Below are 24,229 nucleotides of genomic sequence, written 5' to 3'. Positions count from 1 at the left end.
AAGGGCTTTAGGCTTTATCAATTATTAGCTGAGAGATCTTTGAGAAAATTATCTAATTTCCTTAGACCTAAACTTCCTCACTTATAAACTGGGGGAAATGGTTTCACGCTCATAGAAGTGAGGGGAGATAAAATAAATATACTTTAAGAAACTAGGAGGGGTGGGATCAAGATGGCAGAGGAATAACACGTGGTGCTCACCTTCTCCTACAAACACATAAAAAAAAAAAAAAACCACCCATCTACATGTAGAATGACTGGCATATAACATCTATAGAATGCTGGCAGAAAACTTTAATCTTTAAAAAGAAAAAGAAACCCTCCACATAACTGGGTAGAACAAAAGGAAAAAAGAGAGAGAGAGAAGAGAAAAAAGAAGAAAAGAAATCAGGATGGGAACAATACTCCTGAGAGGGAGCTGTGAGAGAAGAAAAGAATCTACATCCCGGGAGGCCATGGTCATGGAGGAAGACCCTCAAAGCCTCAGAGAAAAGTGCAGCAGCCAGACTGAGCAGGGCAAAACAGAAAGGGTGCTACACAGACCATCAGCACCACTGCCTTCGGACCCCACAACCTGAGATACTCAGGCAGAGGCTGGGTGCTGAGACTCAGGCTTCAGAGGTCAGTTCCAGGAAGAGGACTAGGGTTGGCTGTGGGGAGGCAGCCTGAGGGGTGAGGGAGCAGTGTGCCATAGGCTGGGGAGGGGAGCATCACAGCTGAGGGAACACAGGAGGAGGCTTGGGCCTATAGGAGAAGCAAGGTACCACTGCTGAGGAGGGAGAGAGGAAAAGGGGTGGAACTTCCATAGGAATATCTTTCTCTGCACATGTGTGGACTCTCAGGAGGCAGAGTGCCTCTTGCACGAGCAGGGGGAAACTGCCCCAGGCATCTCAGACTCCAAAGGTAGGCGTGGCCCACCACCACCAGGGAAACAGGAACAGGTGTCACCTACAGCCCGGGTCACCTCTGGAATCACTGCAGAGGAGGGCACTGCAACCACCCATTGCCCTCACTCCTCTGGGAGTGCACATGCCCTGCTGTTGCCACTGACAAAAGCTCTGGGTGCCACCTATACCTCAATGAGGGTCACTATAACTTCCCAGAGCCCTGCAACCAGGAGCAGCCTGTGCCACCTCCCAAGGGTCCTTGCCACTGTCAAAGGCCTAGCAACCAGGAACTGACTACAGGGCCTGCCCACTGCCTCTGTCTTCTTGGAAGCAAGCACAAGCCTTACACCGACACGCCCCCTATCCCAATGGGATAACAGCCTGCACACTGAGGAAAGAGACAGAAAACATCCAAACCAAAAGCAGCAGCCAAGACAAAAATAAATAGCCATCACAAAGTACCCAGGGGCATTCTTCCATATAAATAGCCCTCTAAGACTATAGTAATTGTTTTCCCTAAACTCACAGAATAAGAAAAATATAAACAAAATGAAGAAGATCAAGAACCATTCCCAGTTAAAAGAACAGGAAAATTCCCCTGAAGGAGCAAACAATGAAACAGACCTCTGTAGTCTAACAGGTGCTGAGTTCAATAAGGAGATAGTGAAAATAATGATGTAATTGAGAGCAGATAAGAACAGTAATGAAGATTACTCTAGAAAGGAACTAGAAAATATAGGGAGGAACCAAGAAAAATTAGAAAATTCTTTTACAGAGATGTGAGCTGACTTAAAGGCATTGAAAAGCAGAATGAATAATGCAGAGGAAAGAATAAATGAAGATAGAATAATGGAAATGACCCAATCAGGACAGCAGACAGAAAACCAAATGAAAAAACATGAAAACACTCTCAGAGATCTATGGCATAAAATAAAGCAGGCCAATCTGTGCATAATAGGGATTCCAGAAGGTGAAGACAAAGAGGATTGAAAATACATCTGAAGAAATTATAGCTAAAAATTTCCAAATCTAATGGAAACAGCTATCAAGACACAGGAAGCACAGAGGGCCCCAAACAAGTTGAACCCAAACAGACCCACACCAAGACGTATAATAAAATGGCAGAAGTTAAGGGTAAGGAGAGGATTCTAAAGGCAGCAGGAGAAAGACAAAGAGTTAACTGTAAGGGAACAACCTAAGGCTATCAGCTGATTTCTCTACAAAAACACTGCTGTCCAGAAGAGAGTGGCAGGATGTAGTCAAAGGTCTTAAAGGGAAAAATTTGCAGCCTAGAATACTCTACCCACCAAGATTCTCATTTAACATAGAAGGAGAAATAAAGATGTTCTCTAAACAAGTAGAAACTAAAAGAATACAGCAATACGAAACCCATTCTAAAAGACATACTGAAGGGTCTCCTCTAAATAGGAAAGAAGTAAGAAGATACAGAATGGAGGAAATCACAACTGGAAAGTAATCACTTAACTAAGCCAGTATACAGATCTAAAAGGAAAAAAAAACCTATTTGTAAAAGCAATGATAAACACAAGGAAGAGCAAAAGGATAAAAATGAAGATGTAAAACAGGACATCAAAATCATAAAATGTGAGGAAGGAAAGTTAGAAAACATATATATGAGAATGTGTTTGAACCTGTATGACTATCGGGCTAAAGCAAGTGAATATAGGAAGGAGTTAACATTTTTGAAAAAGAGGGCAACCACAAATCAAAATCAAACAATACATTTATAAGAACTAAAGAGAAGAGGACACAAGCATAAAATAAAAGGAAATCGTCTAACCAAAAAAAAAAAAAAAAGAGAGAGAAAAGGAGACACATAGAAACAACCAGAAAACAAGGTTTATAATGGCAATATACATATTTATCAATAATTATCTTAAATATCAATGGACTGAATGCCCGAATCAAAAGACACAGAGAGGCATAATGGGTAAAAAAACAAGAGCCTACAATATGACATCTACAAGAGACTCACTTTATGGCAAAGTACACATACAAATTGAAAGTGAGTGGAAGGAAAAACATACTTATGCAAATGGAAAAGACAGGAAAGCAGGAGTTACAATACTCATATCAGACAAAATAGACTTTAAAACAAAGGCCAGTTCCCATCATGGCTCAGTGGAAACAAATCTGACTAGTATCCAGGAGCATGCAGGTTCGATCCCTGGCCTCGCTCAGTAGGTTAAGGGTCCAGCATTGCTGTGAGTTGTGGTATAGGTCACAGATGTGGCTCAGATCTGGCATTGCTGTGGCTGTGGTGTAGGCCAGTGGCTATATCTCCGATCTGACCCCTAGCCTGGAAACCTCCATATGTCTTGGGTGTGGCCCTAAAATAGACCAAAAAAAAAAAAAAAAGAGGAAAGTGTTATCTGTTTGGAGTTCCCGTTGTGGCACAGTGGTTAACGAATTCGACTAGGAACCATGAGGTTGCAGGTTCGATCCCTGGCCTTGCTCAGTAGGTTAATGATCCAGCGTTGCCGTGAGCTGTGCTGTAGGTCACAGACATGGCTCCAATCCCACATTGCTGTGGCTCTGGTGTCGGCTGGCCCCTAGCCTGGGAACCTCCATATGCCGTGGGAGCGGCCCAAGAAATGGCAAAAAGACAAAAAAACCCAAAAAAACAAAAAAAAACCAAAACAAACAAACAAAAAAAACAAAGGCATAAAAAAGACAAAGAAAGACACTATTTAACGATAAAAGGATCCATTCAAGAAGAATATATAGGAGTTCCTGTTGTGGCTCAGTGGTTAACAAATCTGACTAGTATCCATGAGGACACGGGTTTGATCCCTGGCCTTGATCAGGATCTGGTATTGCCGTGAGCTGTGGTGTAGGTTGCAGGCACAGATCTGGCATTGCCGTGGTGTAGGCCAGCAGCTATAGTTATGACTGGACCCTTAGCCTGGGAACCTCCACATGCTGAGGGTGCAGCCCTAAAAAGACAAAAAAAAAAAAAAAAAAAAAAAAAAAAAAAAGAAAAGAAAAGGATATTATACTTGTCAGTATATACATCCCTAATATAGGAGCACCCAAATACATGCAACAAATACCAATAGACATAAAAGGAAAAGCTGATGGGAATGCAATAATAGTAGGCGATTTTAACATCCCACTCGCATCAATGGACAGATCCTCCAGACAGAAAATCAATAAAGCAACAGAAATCCTAAATGTCACAATAGAACAGTTAGACTTCACTGATATTTTTAGGAAATTACATCCAAAAAACCCAGAAAATACATTCTTTTCAAGTGCACATGGAACATTCTCAAGGATTGATCACATACTGGGGCACAAAACTAATCCCAACAAATTTAAGAGTATAGAAACTATTTCAAGCATCTTCTCCTGATCACAATGGCATGAAACTAGAAATCGACCCCAGGAAAAGAAATGAGAAAAAACTGACTACATGGAAACAAAACAACATGCTACTAAAAAACCAATGCGTCAACAAGGAAATCAAAAGGGAAATTAAAAAATACCTTGAGGAGTTCCCGTCGTGGCCCAGTGGTTAACGAAACCGACTAGGAACCATGAGGTTGCCGGTTCAGTCCCTGGCCTTGCTCAGTGGGTTAAGGATCCAGCGTTGCCATGAGCTGTGGTGTAGGTTGCAGATGCGGCTCAGATCCCGTGTTGCTATGGCTCTGGCGTAGGCTGGTGGCTATGGCTCTGATTAGACCCCTAGCCTGGTAACCTCCATATGCTGAGGGAAAGGCCCAAGAAATGGCAAAAAGACAAAAAAAACAAAAAAAAAACAAAAAAAAACCTTGAGACAAATGACAATGAAAATACAACCACTCAAAATGTATGGGATGCCACAAAAGCACTTCTTAGAGCAAGTTCATGGGGATACAGGCCTTCCTCAAAAAAGAAGAAAAATCCCAGATCAACAACTGAAACTACCACCTAAAAAATTAGAAAAAGAAGCACAAACAAAACCTAAATTCAGCAGAAGGAAGGAAATCATAAAGATTAGAGAGGAAATCAATAAAATAGAGATACAGAGTTCCTGCTATAGCTCAGTGGTAACAAATCCAATTAGTCTCCATGAGGATGGGGGTTTGACCCCTGGGTCTGCTCAGTGGGTTAAGGATTTGACACTGCCATGAGCTCTGGTGTAGTTCACAGATGTGACTCAAATGTAGTGTTGCTGTGGCTGTGGTGTAGGCTGGCAGCTACAGCTCCAATTCGACCCCTAACCTCGGAACTTCCACATGCTTTGGCCTGAAAACACAAAAAGAAAAGAGAAAAAGAGGATTGAAAAAAAAGACAGAAAAAAAAAAAAGCAATAAAACCAAGAGCTAGTTCTTTGAAAGGGTAAACAAAACTGACAAACCTCTGGCCAGACTCACCAAAAAGAAGAGAGAACCCAAACAAGCAAAATAAGAAATAAAAAAGGAGAAATCTCAAAGGATCCTGCAGAAATACAAAAAAACATAAGAAAATACTATGAACAATCATACGCCAACAAATTTAACAATCTAGAAGAAATGGACAACTTTCTAAAAATATACAGCCCACCAAAACTGAATCAAGAAGAAATAGAAAAATAAAAATCGTATTAAAAAAAGAAGAAATAGATCATTTGAACACACCCATCACTAGAAATGGAACTGAATATGTGGTCAAAGCTCTCCTTACAAACAAAAGTCTGAGACCACCAGATGGCTTCACAGGCAAATTCTACCAAACATACAAAGAATAACTTATATGCATTCTTTTTAAACTTTTACAAAAGACTGAAGAAGGAACACTTCCAAAGACATTCTATGAAGCCACCATCACCCTAACACCAAAACCAGACAAAAATACTATCAAAAAAGAAAACTGGAGGCCAGTATCTTTGAAGAATACAGACGCAAAAATTCTCAACAAAATTTTAGCCAACCAAATCCAACAACACATAAAAAAGATCATATGCCACGACCCAAGTGGGTTTCATCCCAAGTTCACCAGGATGGTTCAACATAGGCAAATCAGTCAACGTCATACACATCAACAAAAGAAAAGTCAAAACCACATCATCATCATCATCATTTCAGTAGATGCATAAAAAGCATCTGACAAGATCCAACATCCATTCATGATAAAAACTCTTACCAAAGTGGGTATAGAGGGAATGTATCTCAACATAATAAAAGCCATTTATGACAAGCCCAAGCAAATGTAACACTCAACAAAGAAAAGCTGAAAGCCTTCCCACTAAAATCTGGAACAAGACAAGAAGGCCCACTCTCACCATTTTTATTTAGCATAGCATTGGAAGTCCTTGCCATAGTATTCAGACAAACTAAAGAAATAAAAAGTATCCAAACTGGAAGAGAAGAGGTAAAATTGTCACTCTATACAGATGACATGATACTGTATACAGAAAACCCTAAGGACTCCACACAAAAACTACTCAAAGTGATCAACGAATTCAGCAAAGTAGCAAGATACATGATTAACATTCAGAAATCAGTAGCATTTCTGTATACTAAAAATGAAATACTAGAAAAGGAACATTAAAAAAATACCTTTTAAAATCACAACACCCAAAATTAAGTACCTAGGAATAAATCTGACCAAGGAGGTGAAAGACTTATATCCTGAGAACCATAAAACATTAATCAAGGAAATTAAAGAGAATTCAAAGAAATGGAAAGACATCCCATGCTCCTGAATTGGAAAAATATTGTTAAATTGGCCATACTACACAAAAGAATCCTCAGATTTATTGTGATCCTATCAAATTATCCATGATGATTTTCACAGAACTAGAACAATCAAAAAAGTTATATGGAATCATAAAAGACCCAGAATTGCCAAAGCAATCCTGAGTGGGGGAGGCACCAAGCAGGAGGTATAATTTTCCCAGACTTCAGACAATATTACAAAGATACAGTAATCAAGACAGTGTGGCACTGGTACATAAACAGACATAGGGACCAAGAGAATAGAATAGAGAGCCCAGAAATAAACCGAGACACTTACGGTCCATTAATCTTTGACAAAGGAGGCAAGAATATAAAGTGGGAAAAAGACAGTCTTTTTAGCAAGTGCTGCTGGGAAAACTGGACTGCTGCATGTAAATCAATGAAACTAGAACACACCCTCATACCATGGCTTAAAGACTTAAACTTAAGATACCATAAAACTCCTAGAAGAGAACCCATGTAAAAATTCTGACACAAACTGTACAAACGTTTTCTTAGGTCAGTCTCCTAAGGCAATAGAAATAAAAACAAAAATAAGCCAACAAGACCCAATCAAACTTACAAGCTATTGCAGAGCAAAGGAAACTATGAAAAAAAAAAAAAAAAGTAAACCTTTGGAATGGGAGATAATGGTTGCAAACAATTCAACCAACAAGGGCTTAATCCCCAAAATATACAAACAATTCATAAAACTCAGCAGCAAAAAAAAAAAAACCAACAATCCAATTGAAAAATGGGCAGAAGACCTAAATAGACATTTCTCCAAAGAAGACATATGAATGGCCACCAGACACATGAAAAGATGTTCAACATCGCTAATCATTAAAGAAATGCAAATCAAAGTTACAATGAGGTACCATCTCACACTGGTCAGAATGGCTATCATTAATAAGACTTCAAATAACAAATGCTGGAGAGGGTGTGGAGAAAAGGGAACCCTCCTGCACTGTCGGTGGGAATGTAAATTGGTACAACCACTATGGAAAATCATATGGAGGTTCTTTGGAAAACTAAAAATAGAACTACCATATGATCCAGCAATCTCACTCCTGGGCATATATCCAGACAAAACTTCTAAAAAGATACATGCACCCCTATGTTCATTGCAGCACTATTTACAATAGCCAGGACATGGAAACAACCTAAATGTCAATTGACAGATGAATGGATTAAGCAAATGTGGTAATATATATACACAGTGGAATAGTACTCAGCCACAAAAAAGAACAAAATAATGCCATTTGCAGTAACATGGATGGAACTAGAGAGTCTCATAACTAAGTGAAGTAAGTCAAAAAGAGAAAGATATCATATTATATCACTCATTTATGGAAATGAATCTAAAGTATGGCACAGATGAACCTATCTACAGAACAGAAAGGGACTCACAGCAGACTTGCAGTTGCCAAGGGGGTGCAGGGAGTGGGAATGATTGGGAGTTTGGGGTTAAGAGATGCAAAACATTACATTTAGAATGGACAGACAATGAGGTCCTGCTGCATAGCCAGGCAACTCTGTCCAATCACTTGTGATGGAACACGATGAAAGATAATATCAGAAAGAGAGTGTGCATAGATGTATGGCTGGGTCACTTTGTTGTACAGCAGAAACTGACAGAAAAATGTAAATCAACTATAACCAAAAAAATTTAAAAACACAGCTCAAAAAAATAAACTAGTAAAGTGCCCACATATAGTGAGAATTTACAAGCATCCCCCCTTTCCCTTCCTTCTCTAAGAACATCCACATAGAGAGGCAGCAGTTAAGAATTTTCTCAGTGTTTTCTATTTCAATGTTTATGCTTTGTACTTTGGTAAACCTGAATATGTTACCATCATGATTGTAAAATAAAACATAGTTATCCTATGTTTGTCACAGAACATTTGTTAGATAACATTATATTAGGTAATTAAAAAAATAGATTTGTAGTCATTATGTTTTTTATTTTTATTTTTTGTCTTTTGTCTTTTTGTCTTTTTGTTGTTGTTGTTGTTGCGATTTCTTGGGCCGCTCCCCGCGGCATATGGAGGCTCCCAGGCTAGGGGTTGAATCGGAGCTATAGCCACCGGCCTACACCAGAGCCACAGCAACGCGGGACCCAAGCCGCGTCTGCAACCTACACCACAGCTCACGGCAACGCTGGATCGTTAACCCACTGAGCAAGGGCAGGGACCGAACCCGCAACCTTATGGTTCCTAGTCGGATTCGTTAACCACTGCGCCACGATGGGAACTCCCTCATTATGTTTTTATAATTTGTTTTTGGCCATGCCCTCAGCCAAATTTCCAGGCCAGGGATCAAACCCGTGCCACAGAGGTGACCGGGCCAAATGCTTAACCCACTGTGCCACAAGAGAACCCATTTTTACTTGCAAATTAAAAAATATTTAATATTGGAGTTCCCATCGTGGCTCAGTGGTTAACGAATCCAACTAGGAACCATGAAGTTGCAGGTTCGATCCCTGGCCTTGCTTAGTGGGTTAAGGATCTGGCGTTGCTGTGAGCTGTGGTGTAAGTTACAGACGCGGCTTGGGTCCCGTGTTGCTGTGGCTCTGGTGTAGGCTGGCGGCTACAGCTCCAATTCGACCGCTAGCCTGGGAACCTTCATATGCCGTGGGAGTAGCCCAAGAAAATGGCAAAAAAGACACACACACACACACAAAAAAAATTAATATTATCCTGAAAGGAAAGAAGTCAAGCCAAAGCTCATAGTTCCAAATTCAAATTACAATAATAATAATAAAACAATAAAACTTGAATGAAAAGTATAGGGAAAAAACTGGAGTAAATTTTATTTGTAACATGAAAATAGAATTCTTCATTTCCTAGAATACAAAAATAAGGGAAAAAATGGACTAAACACAACTTTAATCCCAAACAAAGGTCTAACTTATCTGGCCTGTTGTCACAGTCTTTCAAAGGACCTACCTGGCCTGTTGCCACATAGTCTTTCAAAGGATGAAGAGCCAGGCAGAGAATATCATCATCATGACCCAGGTAAAAGCGCTGTGTGTTCTGCTGTCGATTATAAATGACACCCACTGCTGCCACATGGTACACAATTTCACCAATTTGAGTATAAAACAGATTACTTCGACAGTCATAACCTCTGTAACTAAATTTAGAAAACAAATCACATAACGTTAACTTTGGCCTTTTACTGATAAATATGGATGCTACAGAAGACAGTCAATTTCCAGTTTTACAAGATACCGGACCATTAAAACAAAACACAAATATCTCAGATCCCATAAACTTTTGAGACTTGTTATGATTACAAATAGCTAAATCCAAGCTATAACATCGAGTGAAAAAAGGTGCAGAAAATTGTATACAGTATACTACTCTTTGCATAATACTAAATTTGTATACTATAAAACAAAAGTTGCTTTTTTATGAGTGAAATGGTATGGAAAAGAATATATATTTATATTTGTTTGTACACACATAAATATTTATGAAACTAAGTTAATGATTACCCTTGTGGGAAAGAAAAGATGGGATGGCTAGGAGGGCAGAGGTGGGAAGATTTTAAAGTATATCATTTTATACACATTGTTGAACCATGGGAATACAAGATATATATTACAAAAATAAATTTAAACAATTTCAGCACATCCAGAAAAAAAGTAGCTAAATCCTCTCAAGAATGACCAATAAAATTCCATTTATAGCAACTTTCTTCATATTTCAAAGAAACTCAATTCATAAAACATAAATGCATAGAAATACTGTCCACTTTAACACTGGAGGAAAACTATTTTTATTGAATAAATCTCTTTTCAAATTTTTTGAAACATTATCAACAAGGTAAGAAAATGGTACTAGATGAAAGGAAAGAAGGAGTTTGATTGGAGATTCTGTTGCCCCAAAATGAAATGTAAGACCTGTACTGCCAGATGTCCTGAAACAATCTAGAAACTATGTTTTAATGAAATTAAAATATGAAGGCCAGGAGTTCCTGTCGTGGCGCAGTGGTTAACGAATCCGACTAGGAACCATGAGGTTGCGGGTTCAGTCCCTGCCCTTGCTCAGTGGGTTAAGGATCCGGCATTGCCGTGAGCTGTGGTGTAGGTTGCAGACACGGCTCGGATCCTGCGTTGCTGTGGCTCTGGTGTAGGCCAGTGGCTATAGCTCCGATTGGACCCCTAGCCTGGGAATCTCCACATGCCGCGGGAGCGGCCCAAGAAATAGCAAAAAGACAAAAAAAAAAAAAAAAAATATATATATATATATATATGAAGGCCAGGGAGTTCCCATTGTAGCTCAGTGGGTTGGGAACCCAACCAGTACCCATGAGGATGTAGGTTCGATCCCTGGCCTCACTCAGTGGGTTGAGGATCCAGTGTTGCTGTGGTGTAGGTTGCAGATGTGGCTCAGATCCCACACTGCTGTGGCTGTGGTAGAGGTTGATAGCTACAGCTCTCATTTGATCCCTAGCCTGGGAACTTTCATATGCTGCAGGTGTTTCCCTAAAGAAAGCAAAAAAAAAAAAAACCAAAAAAACAAAAAAACAAAAAACCCCAAAACAATGAAGGCCAAAATGCTTATGCCAAAACAAGCCACAATATCATTCTAAGTTAGACGTATTTAGGAAAAACGATAATCTCTTACATTTCACTTTTTTTTTGTTTCAAGACAAGAGATCCATTCCTATAAGCATAATACTATATTTTCATAAGACTAATTTTTATTGAATAAGCACTTATATAGTGCTAATTATGTATCAGAAAACATTCTAAGTCACCACAAGTATTGACTTAATTATTCCTCACCAGAACCCTATGAAATAAAGCACTGTTACTTTCATTTTACAGGTGGGGAAACAGAAACACAGAGCAGTTAAGTGATTTGCTCAAAGTCACATAGCTAGTAAATGTCAACCAAAATTCAAACACATAAACGAAAACAGTCGGTTTGTACCCGTGAACAAAGTGCAATCGAATACTATTTCCTGGAGCCCGTTCTCTTCTTTTAGAAGTGCCACTTTTTTGTTTCTCTTTGTATTGTTCTTTAAGCTGAGGTAGATCTTCTTTGTAAACCTTTAAATAATGTACATAAGTAGAAAAATTCTTAAAATATAAATTAATAAAGGTGTTGTAACTTCCAACGTTGTAGTTATTATGATCACTAAATTTTAACATCTGTCTTAAATAGGCAGGTTCTTTATGAAATTTACCTGCTTGGAAAGACAAACTTATTTACATTTTCTATGTATCACACTGACAAATACATAGTTTCCATGAAATTTTCATACTTTGTAAGAAAATATATTAAAAGAAATAAATGGAACGATACTGTGACAAAAAGCACATATAATATATAATAAAATATAATACAGTCACATGTAATATATTAAGCACTTATTATAAATAACATTTTACAAAAGTGAACTTTAACTCTTAAAGCGGAAAACAGCCACACATTTCTTGGAAAATTAAACACTACAAAAGAGAGGAGTTCCTGTCATGGCACAGCAGAAAGGAATCTGACTAGCATCCATGAGGAAGCAGGTTTGATCCCTGGCCTCGTTCAGTGGGTTAAGGATCTGGCATTGCTGTGAGCTATGGTGTAGGTCACAGAAGCTGCTTGGATCCCAAGTTGCTGTGGCTGTGGCACAGGCAGGCAACTACAGCTCTGACTTGACCCCTAGCCTGGGAACCTCCACACGCCATGAGGTTGGCTCAAAAAAGACAAAAAAAAAAAAAAAAAAGAGAGAGAGATAACAACAGATAAGTAAACAGCAGGGAGCAAGATAAAGAAGATACTAGACTTTTTCAAGGAAAAATCATGGTATAATAAAAATTACCTGCCGACGATAGGTGAGCTGTGTCTCCTGTTCAATTTCAGAATCCAGTTCTGGAACATCAGATAGATCTGAATCTGATTCATCAGTATTAGAGTCAGCCAGACTTTCTGTAATTAAAAAAAAATGAAACATTACTTGTTTAAAAAGATTCATTTTCAAAACAGCACAATAAAATTAATGATTAAGAGCTGACTGTGCCAACTGACATGGAAACAAGTGATAAAACAATCAAATGAAATTACCTATTCACAGATGTCAGTAAACTGTACTACAGATTATCTTCCTCTCCACTCACTGCAAACTCAATAGTTCCTTTAAATCCCTTCACTGGCTCCCCAATGACTGCTACATCAAATTTAAATGTCTGTGCAAATATAAGTGAATATAACCCATAATTAACATGAAAAATAGCTAGAAAATACTATATGCAACAGATGAAGCGACATTAGATAATTTTTCTTTGTCAAAAAAACCGAATATGAAACCTAGATACCCATCTCCCAGGGAATATAATAAATGTTTTTTTTGCTAATGTATGTTTTCCACTCATTAAAATGTAACCAAAAGTACTTTGTATTCCATGCTCTGTGACATGTGACTTTAAACACATAGATGTAATATTTTAATTTAATATCTCCACTAAGAATAATCTATTATTATCTATTAACATACAAGGCTAGGGTACATGTCAATAGTACAGTTATTTGGAGGTTACTGAAGAGTCATTTGACAGATAAATGTTTAGTCAGTGTGTACTACTCACCTTGGGGTGCTATGTGAAGAGCATCTTTGAGTTTTCTTTCAGGAATAAACTTCCACTGAAAGACAGAGTGATCGGCTCCACCAATAGAAATAACCCACTGATAATCATGTGACCATCTTACATTAGTTACGTGAGCCGAATGGCCAATATATTTTTTAAACTTGGCCCCTATAACAAAAATATAGCTTTAAATTGATAAACAAATGTTGCTACTCAAAAATACCACTGTAAACAATTTCTATACCTGAACCAATGCATCCTACTTCTACTATCTTAATTAATGATCAAAAGGGAAAATGTTAATTCGAACATTTGTTGAGTAAATATATATGAGTATTACATCAAGATGTGTAAATCACTGCTCTACTGATTCACAATACAATTTGATAAGGATCACAAGGGTTGTGAGGCATTATCTTATTGCTCTGGGAAAAGCCTATAGCCACAAGAGGATCAATTGCTTCAATGCTAAGATATCTGATGTTTTAGCCAGAGGCCTTTGGTCTTAAGTGACTAAGCAACTGGACCACTCTACTCCTCCCCCACTATCCTCAGCCCTAGCAGCCAGACAATCCTTTTAAAGCTCAAGTCGTCCACACAACACTAGCAACATATAAAAAGAACTATACAACATGAACAAATGGGATTTATGGCAGGAATGCAAGGTTGGGTCAATATATAAAAAGCAATCAATGTAATATACCATATTAATCAAAATAAAATACGGCTGGTTGCTCTCAACAACTATCTTTCACAGCGGTTTTTTTTTTTTTTTCTTTTTTTGGCAGCCCCAGGGCATATGGAGTTCCTGTCCAGGGATCAGATCTAAGCCACAGATGTGACCTAAGCCACAGCTGTGGTAATGTTGGTTCCTCAACCCACTGTGCTGGACCAGGGATTGAACCCACATCCCAGTGCTCCAAGATGCTCCTAATCCTATTGCACCACAGCAGGAACTCCTAAGGTCTTTTTTTTTTCTTTTTCTTTAGGGCCGCATCCACAGCATATGGAAGTTCCCAAGTTAGGGGTCTAATCGGAGCTACAGCTGCTGGCCCACACCACAGCCACGGCAACATCAGATCCAAGCCGTATCTATGACCAACACCACAGCTCACTGCAATGCCAGATCCTTCACACACTAAGCAAGGCCAGGGATCAAACCCACAACCTCATGGTTCCTAGTCAGATTCATTTCCACTGTGCCATAAGAGGAACTCCCCTATGGTCATTTTTTTTTTTTTTGTCTTCTGTCTTTTTTGTTGTTGTTGTTGTTGTTGTTGTTGTTGCTGCTATTTCCTGGGCCGCTCCCACGGCATATGGAGGTTCCCAGGCTAGGGGTTGAATCGGAGCTGTAGCCACCGGCCTACGCCAGAGCCACAGCAACGCGGGATCCGAGCCGCGTCTGCAACCTACACCACAGCTCATGGCAACGCCGGATCGTTAACCCACTGAGCAAGGGCAGGGGTCGAACCCGAAACCTCATGGTTCCTAGTCGGATTCGTTAACCACTGCGCCACGACGGGAACTCCTGGTCATTTTTTAAACCTATATATTTTGTATAATACCCTTCAATGTGAGTTTGTCTGGAGTTTCTTCATAATTTAGATTCAAATGTGTTTTTTGCACAGGCAATGCTGTGTCCTTTCAAATACACTATTTTAAGGGCCACATTCTATTGTTAGCGATGTTACGGAGCAGCATTTGGTTAAAGTGTTATACGCCATATTCTCCAATTGTAAAGAAATAGTCTAACTTTGTAACTAATTTTAAAAAATCTGTGTGACGATAGGAACCATTCTGTGGTTCTAAGTTCAGAACACATCTTATATATCCTTCTTAGATAAACCTGGTATCTGGCAACATTTACATATTCCTGTTAAAGTACACAAAACATAGTAACTTTTGGCTTCATTTTGATAACATTTTAAAAGGTTTATATGATGTTATATAAGGCCTGAATGGCCTAGAGAACAGATGTGTGGTTACCAAGGGGGATGGAGGAAGGAGTGTGATAGACTGGGAGTTTGGGGTTAGTAGATGCAAACTGTTACATTTAGAATGGATATGCAATGAGGTCCTACTATATAGCACAGGGAACTATATCCAGTCTCTTGGGATAGACCATGATGGAAGATAATATAAGAAAGGGAGTGTGCATATATATATATATATATATACACACCACACACACACACACACACACACACACACACACACACACACACACGGTCACTGTGCTATAAGCAGAAATTGGCACAACACTGTGAATCAACTATACTTTAATAAAGAATAAATAAAATATGTAGGCTTGTATGGCAAAGATCCATCAATTACAAACTGAGAAAAACTTTCACCTTGGCCATGCATTTAGGGATAGTCATCTTAATCCAAGTATAAAAGATCTGACCAAAAGCACATAAATTAAATTACAAATTGCTGCTGCTTAATGGTAATGCTATTATTTTAGGAATCAATTTTTTACATAGCTTAATAGAAGTCAGTAACTTTCTAGATGGGTAACTTGTCACAATTCCCTTGGTAAAGTCTGATAAGGTAAGATTTAGACCCATTCCTCTTATATGATAATGTACTATTTGCCTGTCAAGAGGACTTCAGCTACTACTTCCTTTGATGGGGACCTTAACGTGCTCTTAGGCACCAGAGAGCCTTAAAAGGTAAAGCCAGAGATTCCAGCAGTTAAAATTACAACTTTTAAAGATGTACTAATTTTGCTATGTTTAGAGCAAATGAAGAAGAATTATCTGAGCACTTATTCTAATCCAGTACAGTGGGTCATAGCTCCAAGAGAGGAGTAAATAATCCTGCAAGGCCTTCCAAATTATTTTCTCTGTGACTTTGCAAAGATCAGTTCCTCTGGAGGAACCAAGGCAGTTCAACAAGAAAGTTGTTGAATAAGTTACTTTCTAATCAAAGTGACTTTATTAATAATTATTCAATAACCATCACTGTTTAACTATGATAAATAGTTATCTTAAAAGCAAACCTAGACATCACATTTTTTAAGAAGGGACCCAAGGAGTTCCCTGACAGCCTAGTGGATGGGATTCAGAACATTCACTGCTGTGGCCTGGGTTCAATCTCTGGTCTGGGAACTGAGATCCCACATCAAGCTGCTGCATGTATGGCAAAAAAAAAAAAAAAAAAAAAAAAAAAGGAGGAAGAAGAAAAGAAATGACCTTGACTCACCAAGACTAACCATCTCCTTCTACACAACTCCCTGTGATTACTCTACGTGGTTATACTTGTGACACTGAGATATAATATCGAAATTACTTGTTAACTTCTAGAATAAACTATAAGCTCTATGAGGACAGGGATGGCATCTTGCTCACATTATATCCCTAATGCCTGATACACAGCAAACATTCATCAGGTATTTGAAGAAAGAGAAATAAAGGAAAAGAAAAAGACATTACATTTTCCCTTACTCTGCCTACGCATGTGAGTTGGAATGCTAGTTGAGGAAGGAAGAAGAGTTGCAAAGGAGACTGAGAGGGCATGAACTCCAACACTTATGATTCATTAATGGGGACAAAAGTCTGATGTAAAGGATATTAGAGTTGAAATCAAAAGATTAGAATTTGAGTGTCAGACTACCCAAGAGCACAGATGTTTGAGCATATCACTTAACTTCGCTTAGACTCCATGTCCATTTTTGTATAAGTTGGATTACAAACTCTCAAAGTCCCTTCATTATGAAAAACTGTCCTATGATAGTAAACAATAAAATAATAGATAAGGCATAAACAGTCCTATCATCAATTAGGACTAATATCTCAAGAGAAAAGATTCATCAAAGCAAGCTAGAATGGACATAAAAGCTTTCCTAGTTTAAATGAGAGGATAATGATAATTCTTGGTGAGGACAAAGCAGTATGCTGAAATATTTATGTTTCAACAATCCCATTTCTTATGTAATTTATTTTAGGGTTTATTTTGTTTTTCTTTTTAGGGCCACACCTGCAGCATATGGAAGTTTCCACGTTAGGGGTCAAATCGGAACTGCAGCTGCTGGCCTATACCACAGCCACAGCCACATGGGATCCAAGCTTCATCTGAGACCTACACCACAGCTTGTGGCAACGCTGGATGTTTAACCCACTGTACAGGGGACAGGGATTGAACCTGCATCCTCAGGGATACTAATCTGGTTCTTAACCCACTGAGCCACAATGGGGATTCCTATTTTAGGGTATATTTTAACACAAAGTTAATATGAACTAAATTTCTTCAATAAATCGTAGCAATATGACAAAATATTTTTTCCCACTTAACAACGTTTTGATGACCTTAATACTTCTAAATATAAAATATATAAGAACACCTTTTTTTTTCTTTTTTGGCCATGCCTGTGGCATGCAGAGGTTCCCAGGCCAGGGACAGAACCTATGCCACAGCAGGGACCCAAGCCACAGCAGCGACAACACCAAACCCTTAACCTACTGAGCCACCAGGGAACTCCTGAGAACATCTTTCTGACCCTAATAAAAGTAGAATTCCTTAATACACAAAATAGCAATGTTCAGAAAAAAAAAAAAAAAAAAAAAAACTTACTTGAGGAGTTCCCATCATGGCTCAGTGGTTAACAAACCCGACTAGTATCCATGGGGATGTGGGTTCAATCCCTGGCCTTGCTCAGTGGGTTAAGGTTCTGGTGTTGCTCTGACTGTGGTGTAGGCCGGCGGCTACAGCTCCAATTCAACCTCTAATCTGGGAACCTCCATGTGCTGCAGGTGTGGCCCTAAAAAAAATAACAGACAAAAAAACCCAAAAAAACTTAATTGAGTGTATTGAAATTAAAAACTAGTCAACAGGAGTTCCCGTCGTGGCGCAGTGGTTAACGAATCCGACTAGGAACCATGAGGTTGCGGGTTCGGTCCCTGCCCTTGCTCAGTGGGTTAACGATCCGGCGTTGCCGTGAGCTGTGGTGTAGGTTGCAGACACGGCTCGGATCCAGCGTTGCTGTGGCTCTGGCGTAGGCCAGTGGCTACAGCTCTGATTCGACCCCTAGCCTGGGAACCTCCATATGCCGCGGGAGCGGCCCAAAGAAATAGCAAAAAGACAAAAAAAAAAAAAAACTAGTCAACAAAAGACATGATTAAGAAAATAAAAAGTCACAAACTGAAAAAGAGGGCATTTGTGAGCCATAAAAATTACAAATTATTTGTATGTAGGAAAAATCAAAAGAAACAACTCTATAAAAATAGGCAAAAGATAAGAATTTGTGTTTGACAGAAGAGGAAATGCAGAAAATGAAATACTGGAAAATATTTTAAGTCAGCTTTATTAGTAGGTAGACACAGGTAAATTAAGGCAATGTGACACCATTAATTAGATAAGATTTAAAACAAAAAGTGTGCAGGGTTCCTGTCATAAGAAAAAAAAAAAAAGTGTGGCAATGTCAAGTGCTGAAGAGGATGTAGATCAACAGGCTTTGTAAAATGGTTAACTATTTTGGAAAACAATTTGGCACTTTCTTATAAATGCTCTATGACCCAGCAATTTTACTCCTAGGTATAAATCTTTGAGAAACTTGTCTATCATAGCAAAAGACTGAAAAGAACCTAAATGCCCACTGACAGGAAAATAAACACATGGATTGTACCATATACCCATTCACAAAAGTATTTTATAGAAGTGGAAAACAAATACACTAGAGCTACACGCAACAATACGGATGATGCTTAGAAAAGTGGCATTAAGTCAGTCCACATTTATTGTCTGATATGTGTTTTGTTTTTCCAATTAATTTTCTCCTGGAATCTAAAAAGTATCTTTTCCAAATATAAATTTCCATTTGTCAGTAAGTATAGAAAGTCTTGGGATTTATTAACCGTGATTAAGATGTTAGATTAAAGCAACTCAGAGGAGTTCCCTGGTGGCCTAGTGGTTAAGTGTCTGGCATTATCACTGCTGTGGTTCAGGTCACTGCAGTGCAGCAGGCTTGATCCCTGGCCTGGGAACGTTTTCATGCCCCACGTATGGCCAAAATTTAAAAATTAAAGAAAAAAAAAAAGAAAGAAAGCAACTCTGCCTTCACCTCCACATTCTCCCCTACCCCTGACTCCTTCCCCTCCATAGTCTCTGTGTTGCTACCTGCGAAGAGTCTGAGAGAGATTATGGTCAAGGGAAGGAGAATCCAGAGAGAAAGAAGATAATAATGAACAATAACAACAATAAAAAAGGAAGAGTAGGAGTTCCCGCTGTGGCGCACTGGTTAACAAATCCGACTAGGAACCATGAGGTTGTGGGTTCGGTCCCTGGCCTTGCTCAGTGGGTTAAGGATCTGGCGTTGCCGTGAGCTGTGGTGTGGGTCACAGATGCGGCTCAGATCCCGCATTGCTATGACACTGGCATAGGCTGGCGGCTACAGCTCCAATTTGACCCCTAGCCTGGGAAACTCCATATGCTGCGGGAGCAGCCCTAGAAAAGGCAAAAAGACAAAAAAAAAAAAAAAAAATGTTTTGAGCTTGAATTTTAGGGGGCTAAATGTGGAAGAGGATCGTTCTGGGCTAATCTCATACATTTTGTATTTTAATTATGATGATTCTATAACATAGTTACCTCTGTTACTTAACTTCTTTCCATATTTTGCAAATGCTTCATTTTTTTTTTTCCCTTGCTTTTTAGGGCTGTGGCATATGGAAGTTCCCAGGCTAAGGGTCGAATCAGAGCTATAGCTGCCAGAGTATGCCACAGCCAGGACTACCTGGGATCTGAGCCGTGTCTGAGACTACACCACAGCTCACGGCAACACCAAATCCTAAACCCACTGAGAAAGGCCAGGGACTGAACCCACTTCTTCATGGATACTAGTTGGGTTTGTTACCATTGAGCCACAATGGGAATTCTGAAAGCTTCACTTCTTAGAATGTAATAGATATTACCTAAGCAGATATCTAAAACACATTAATACATCAGGCACAATATTTCCCAAACTTAAGTTAAATCAACAGTACAACTTAATATGTGAAATAATGTATAACTTCATAACTAATCTAAAAGACAATTTTTCTAGTTAAATTGCCAGCTTCATGTAAGTATGTAAATTCAATAAATTGATCTTAAACAGGATCTTAAAATACTTCTATTAATCCTTTAAATATGCAGTAGTTATGTCCTGTTCTCTCTCCCAATTACCTACTCATAGTTTCAAAGTGACTCATAGGGGTCTAGAAATAGAAGCCTTATCATAAAATAAGTTTCTAACAAAAATATAAAACGAGAAAATAAGGAAAATAATTTATATTTATATTCTTGAAGCAGTAACTTAACAAGACTAATTTTTCTTTCTTTTTTTTTTTTTTTTTTTTGTCTTTTATCTTCTTTTAGGGCTGTACCCACATCATATGGAGGTTCCCAGGTTAGAGGTCTAATCAGAGCTGTTGCTGCCGGCCTGCACCACAGCCACAGCAACATCAGATCCGAGCTGCGTCTGCGACCTACACCAACAGCTCATGGCAACGCTAGAACCTTAACCCACTGAGCAAGGCCAGGGATCAAACCCACAACCTCATGGTTCCTAGTCGGATTTGTTTCTGCTGCGCCATGACAGGAACACTGGTATGAATTCTTTACTTATACAATTATTTTGGTGCTTAGGGACTTGTTATAAACTGACTCAAATACTTTATGGAACAAGGCATGGAATGAATAAATAAGAGAGCATTTCATTTAATTATCCTCAGGTCTATGAACAGAATGATTAATATCATCATCTTAAAAGAAATCCAAGAAAAAGCGGTGATACATTAAATATATAGAAAATAACCAATGATAATATCCTTGTTTTTCTTACACCCCTCAGTTATGAAAGATAAATGTCTAAACAATGTGAGTTAAGTATTTAAGCAAAAACACATTCTCAGACAAAAAATAGCAAACAAACCAATAGGTTCCAAACTGTGACCTGAATTATACAGCTGACTACTTCATCGGAATTCTTGAGAAAATGACATGAAAAAAATGCCTCCTAAAAGATCTATGTTCAGTAAGTTAAATGATTAAAGACAATAAACCATAAAGTATAACTATTATTGTATATCCTGGCTATATGAGGCAATTCTAGAAGTAGTGAGAAAAATGATTCTTTAAAAGGAAGAGGTAAAGTATTAGTCCATTCATAACATGAATTAAAAGCTAATTTTCTTTCTTTCTCTCTTTTTTTGGTCTTTTTAGGGCCTCACCTGCCAAATATGGAAGTTCCCAGAGCAAATCAAAGCTGCAGCTGCGGGCCTACTCCACAGACACAGCAACGCCAGATCCAAGCCAAATCTGCGAACTATGCTGCAGCTCGTGGCAATGTTGGATCCTTAACCCACTGAGTGGGGCCAGGAATTGAACCCACATCCTCATGGATACCAGTCAGGTTCTTAATCCACTGAGCCACAACAGGAACTCCCCCAAATAATTTTCTAATAAAAATTTCATGTCAAAAAATAGGAGTTCCTGTTGTGATGCAGCGGAAACGCAGAAGTGGCTCAGATCTGGCATTGCTGTGGCTCTAGCATAGGCCGGCGGCTGCAGCTCTGATTTGACCCCTAGCCTGGGAACCTCCATGTGCTGGGGGTGCGGCCCTAAAAAAGACAAAAACTTCATGTCCAAAAATAAATATAACATATGACAATACTTTCTGAATTAGCAAAATAAATAGTAGCTAATTCTGCTCATTTTCATGAAATTCTTCGCCAAATAATCAGCACTTTTTTTTTTAGGGCCGCACCTGTGTCATATATGTTTTCAGGCTCGGGGCAAATCGGAGCTGTAGCTGCCAGCCTACACCACAGCCACAAGCAACGCCAGATCTGACCCACATCTGGGACCTACACCATAGCTCATGCAAACACCAGATTCTTAACCTACTGAGTGAAGCCAGGGATCAAACCCATGTCCTCAAGGATACTAGTTGGGTTTGTTACTGATGAGCCATGATGGGAACTCCTAGCATGTGTATTTTAAAAAATATAAACGTTTTTGTTTATAAGACTAACTTTCTGCAAGGACTTAAAAGCCTTTCATAATAAATAAGTTAGTTAATAATAAGAAAAGATACCTTTTCTTAAACAAGGATATCGAAATAATTTTACAATTCCATAGTCATCAGCAGTTACTAAAACTTGGCCAATATAGTTTCCATCTACTGAGTTTATATCATTGATATCTGAATACTTGGGCCAAATTCCATTTACTTCAAGGCCAGAAACGCATGTCCATGAAGCCCAATGAACACCTTTTATTTCTTCTTTATTTGTCACTTCTTTTCCTCCTAAAAATAAACCAGAGTCTTAATTTAAGAAATTATTCCCTTTGACTTTTGCTGAAGCGTAAACCGTACTGATAACATGGTATGCTACAAAATTTAAGTATCTTCCCATTCCAGTTGAAGGACAACATAAGGTAGGTGAGTACAATGAAGAAAGGAGAAAATTAAATGCAAGGAATTTTTAAAAAGCCACCACCATATACTGATTCAGAGACACACACAGATTTGATGATGACATAGCTTGCGTGGCAGGTTGACACATGTGGAGTACAAAACAACCCCAATGGAATCATGCTACAGATCAGCAAGGTAGAGGAAAAGCGAAAGCTCTAAGAAAGTGGCAAATCAGATACTAAAAAAGAAACCTAAGCATCTGTGGTAGAGAAAAAGAGAAGTGAAAGGAAGGAAGGGTGGTGAATAATACATTTACATTAGGCCAAGACTTCAGGAGTCAGTTGATCCTTTTTTTTTTTTTTTTTTGGCTGTGCCTGAAGCATGTGGCAGTTCCAAGGTCCAGGGATCAAACCCTCACCACAGAAGCAACCAAAGCTGCTGCAGTGACAATGGCAGATCCTTAATCCACTGCACCACAAGGGAACTCCCAGTCAATCTTCACTGCACATAGACTGTTAGTGAAAACCTCTGGGGCCATGCATTAATTTTATTATGCATCTAGTCTTATTAAATAAGCTATTGAAAAATAGCAACTAATTCATTAAGCATCATACTAAATAAAGTACTGAGAGATAATATTTGGATGATTCTATTTTTATTCTTCTCTTTTTAAATCTTTGATGGAAATCCTGCTTTTTAAAATTAGTTTATTAGCTACATTATTAATATTTGCAAAGTCTGAGGTAACCACAAAAAAAATCAATTTATAGTCAGACATTTTCATCAATTATATTTAATTAGCTGTACCCATTATTTTGACTTTCTAATATATGCTAGGACTTTACCATATACTATGCATATGGTGTGGAATTCAACATAAAATTGGTCTTAGATTCTCAAAGCAAAAGAGTTTTAAGAACCAAAAGGATTTCAAATGATAAGGCACCCTTATAGAAAAAAAACATAATACCTGAAATATTAGCTTAGATCTTCTTTGATTTCCTATAATCAAATGTAACTTACACTCTGCTTCTAGTGAAGTTCAAAGATATTTTAAAGGAACTAAAAATTTACAAGTTATATATAATTTCTAAGAAATGTTTACCTGGCATCCTATAGAAAAGTCTTTTACCATTTCCATCATTTGTCTGTAAATATCTACTGTCTGAAGACCAGTCCAGGTGAGTGATGAAACTGAGTGATCCGACACACTCCCCAAATTTTTTATAACGCTGAGCAACTCCGTAAATATCAACTGAGCTGTCATTGCATCCAACAGCAAGGTAAGTTCCATCTGGTGAATATTTTAACTCATGAATTGCCTCCTTCCGATCTTTAATATGTACAACTTCCGTCATATCTCTGTGAAAAAAAAAAAGAGACCATACGAAAAAAAGTCCGTACAGATTTAGTTGTTTTCAAATGTGTCTAAAATGACTGTAAGGCTGTATCAAGCACTTATAAACCAATAAAACAAAAGTAAATGAGAAAAGCATTATTTCAGGAATAATTTTGTTGAACAGAAATATATGAGGACAATATATATGGGAATTAGAAAAAAATGCTAAATTCTGGTTCATAAATTACTTTAAGTAGCTTAGAGATTCATACTAAACTTCTGGAGTCATACAATACAGGAAAAAAAGTCACAG

General features: G+C 38.4%; 1 protein-coding gene across 1 annotated transcript in view; it reads right to left on the bottom strand.

Moving 5' to 3' along the window:
• Positions 1-24,229, bottom strand: part of LOC110258441 (echinoderm microtubule-associated protein-like 5) — a gene marked incomplete at its 5' end in the record, with an annotated part of 63,855 nt that overhangs the window by 17,287 nt on the left and 22,339 nt on the right. The window contains 6 exon segments of the mRNA XM_021081695.1: positions 9,537-9,723; positions 11,532-11,650; positions 12,418-12,524; positions 13,181-13,348; positions 22,254-22,466; positions 23,683-23,939. Coding sequence (XP_020937354.1) covers positions 9,537-9,723; positions 11,532-11,650; positions 12,418-12,524; positions 13,181-13,348; positions 22,254-22,466; positions 23,683-23,939 — 1,051 coding nt within the window.

Source organism: Sus scrofa, unplaced genomic scaffold (assembly GCF_000003025.6).
Source record: "Sus scrofa isolate TJ Tabasco breed Duroc unplaced genomic scaffold, Sscrofa11.1 Contig2033, whole genome shotgun sequence".
NCBI classification, from domain to species: Eukaryota; Metazoa; Chordata; class Mammalia; order Artiodactyla; family Suidae; genus Sus; species Sus scrofa.
This window is presented reverse-complemented; position numbering and strand designations above follow the sequence as displayed.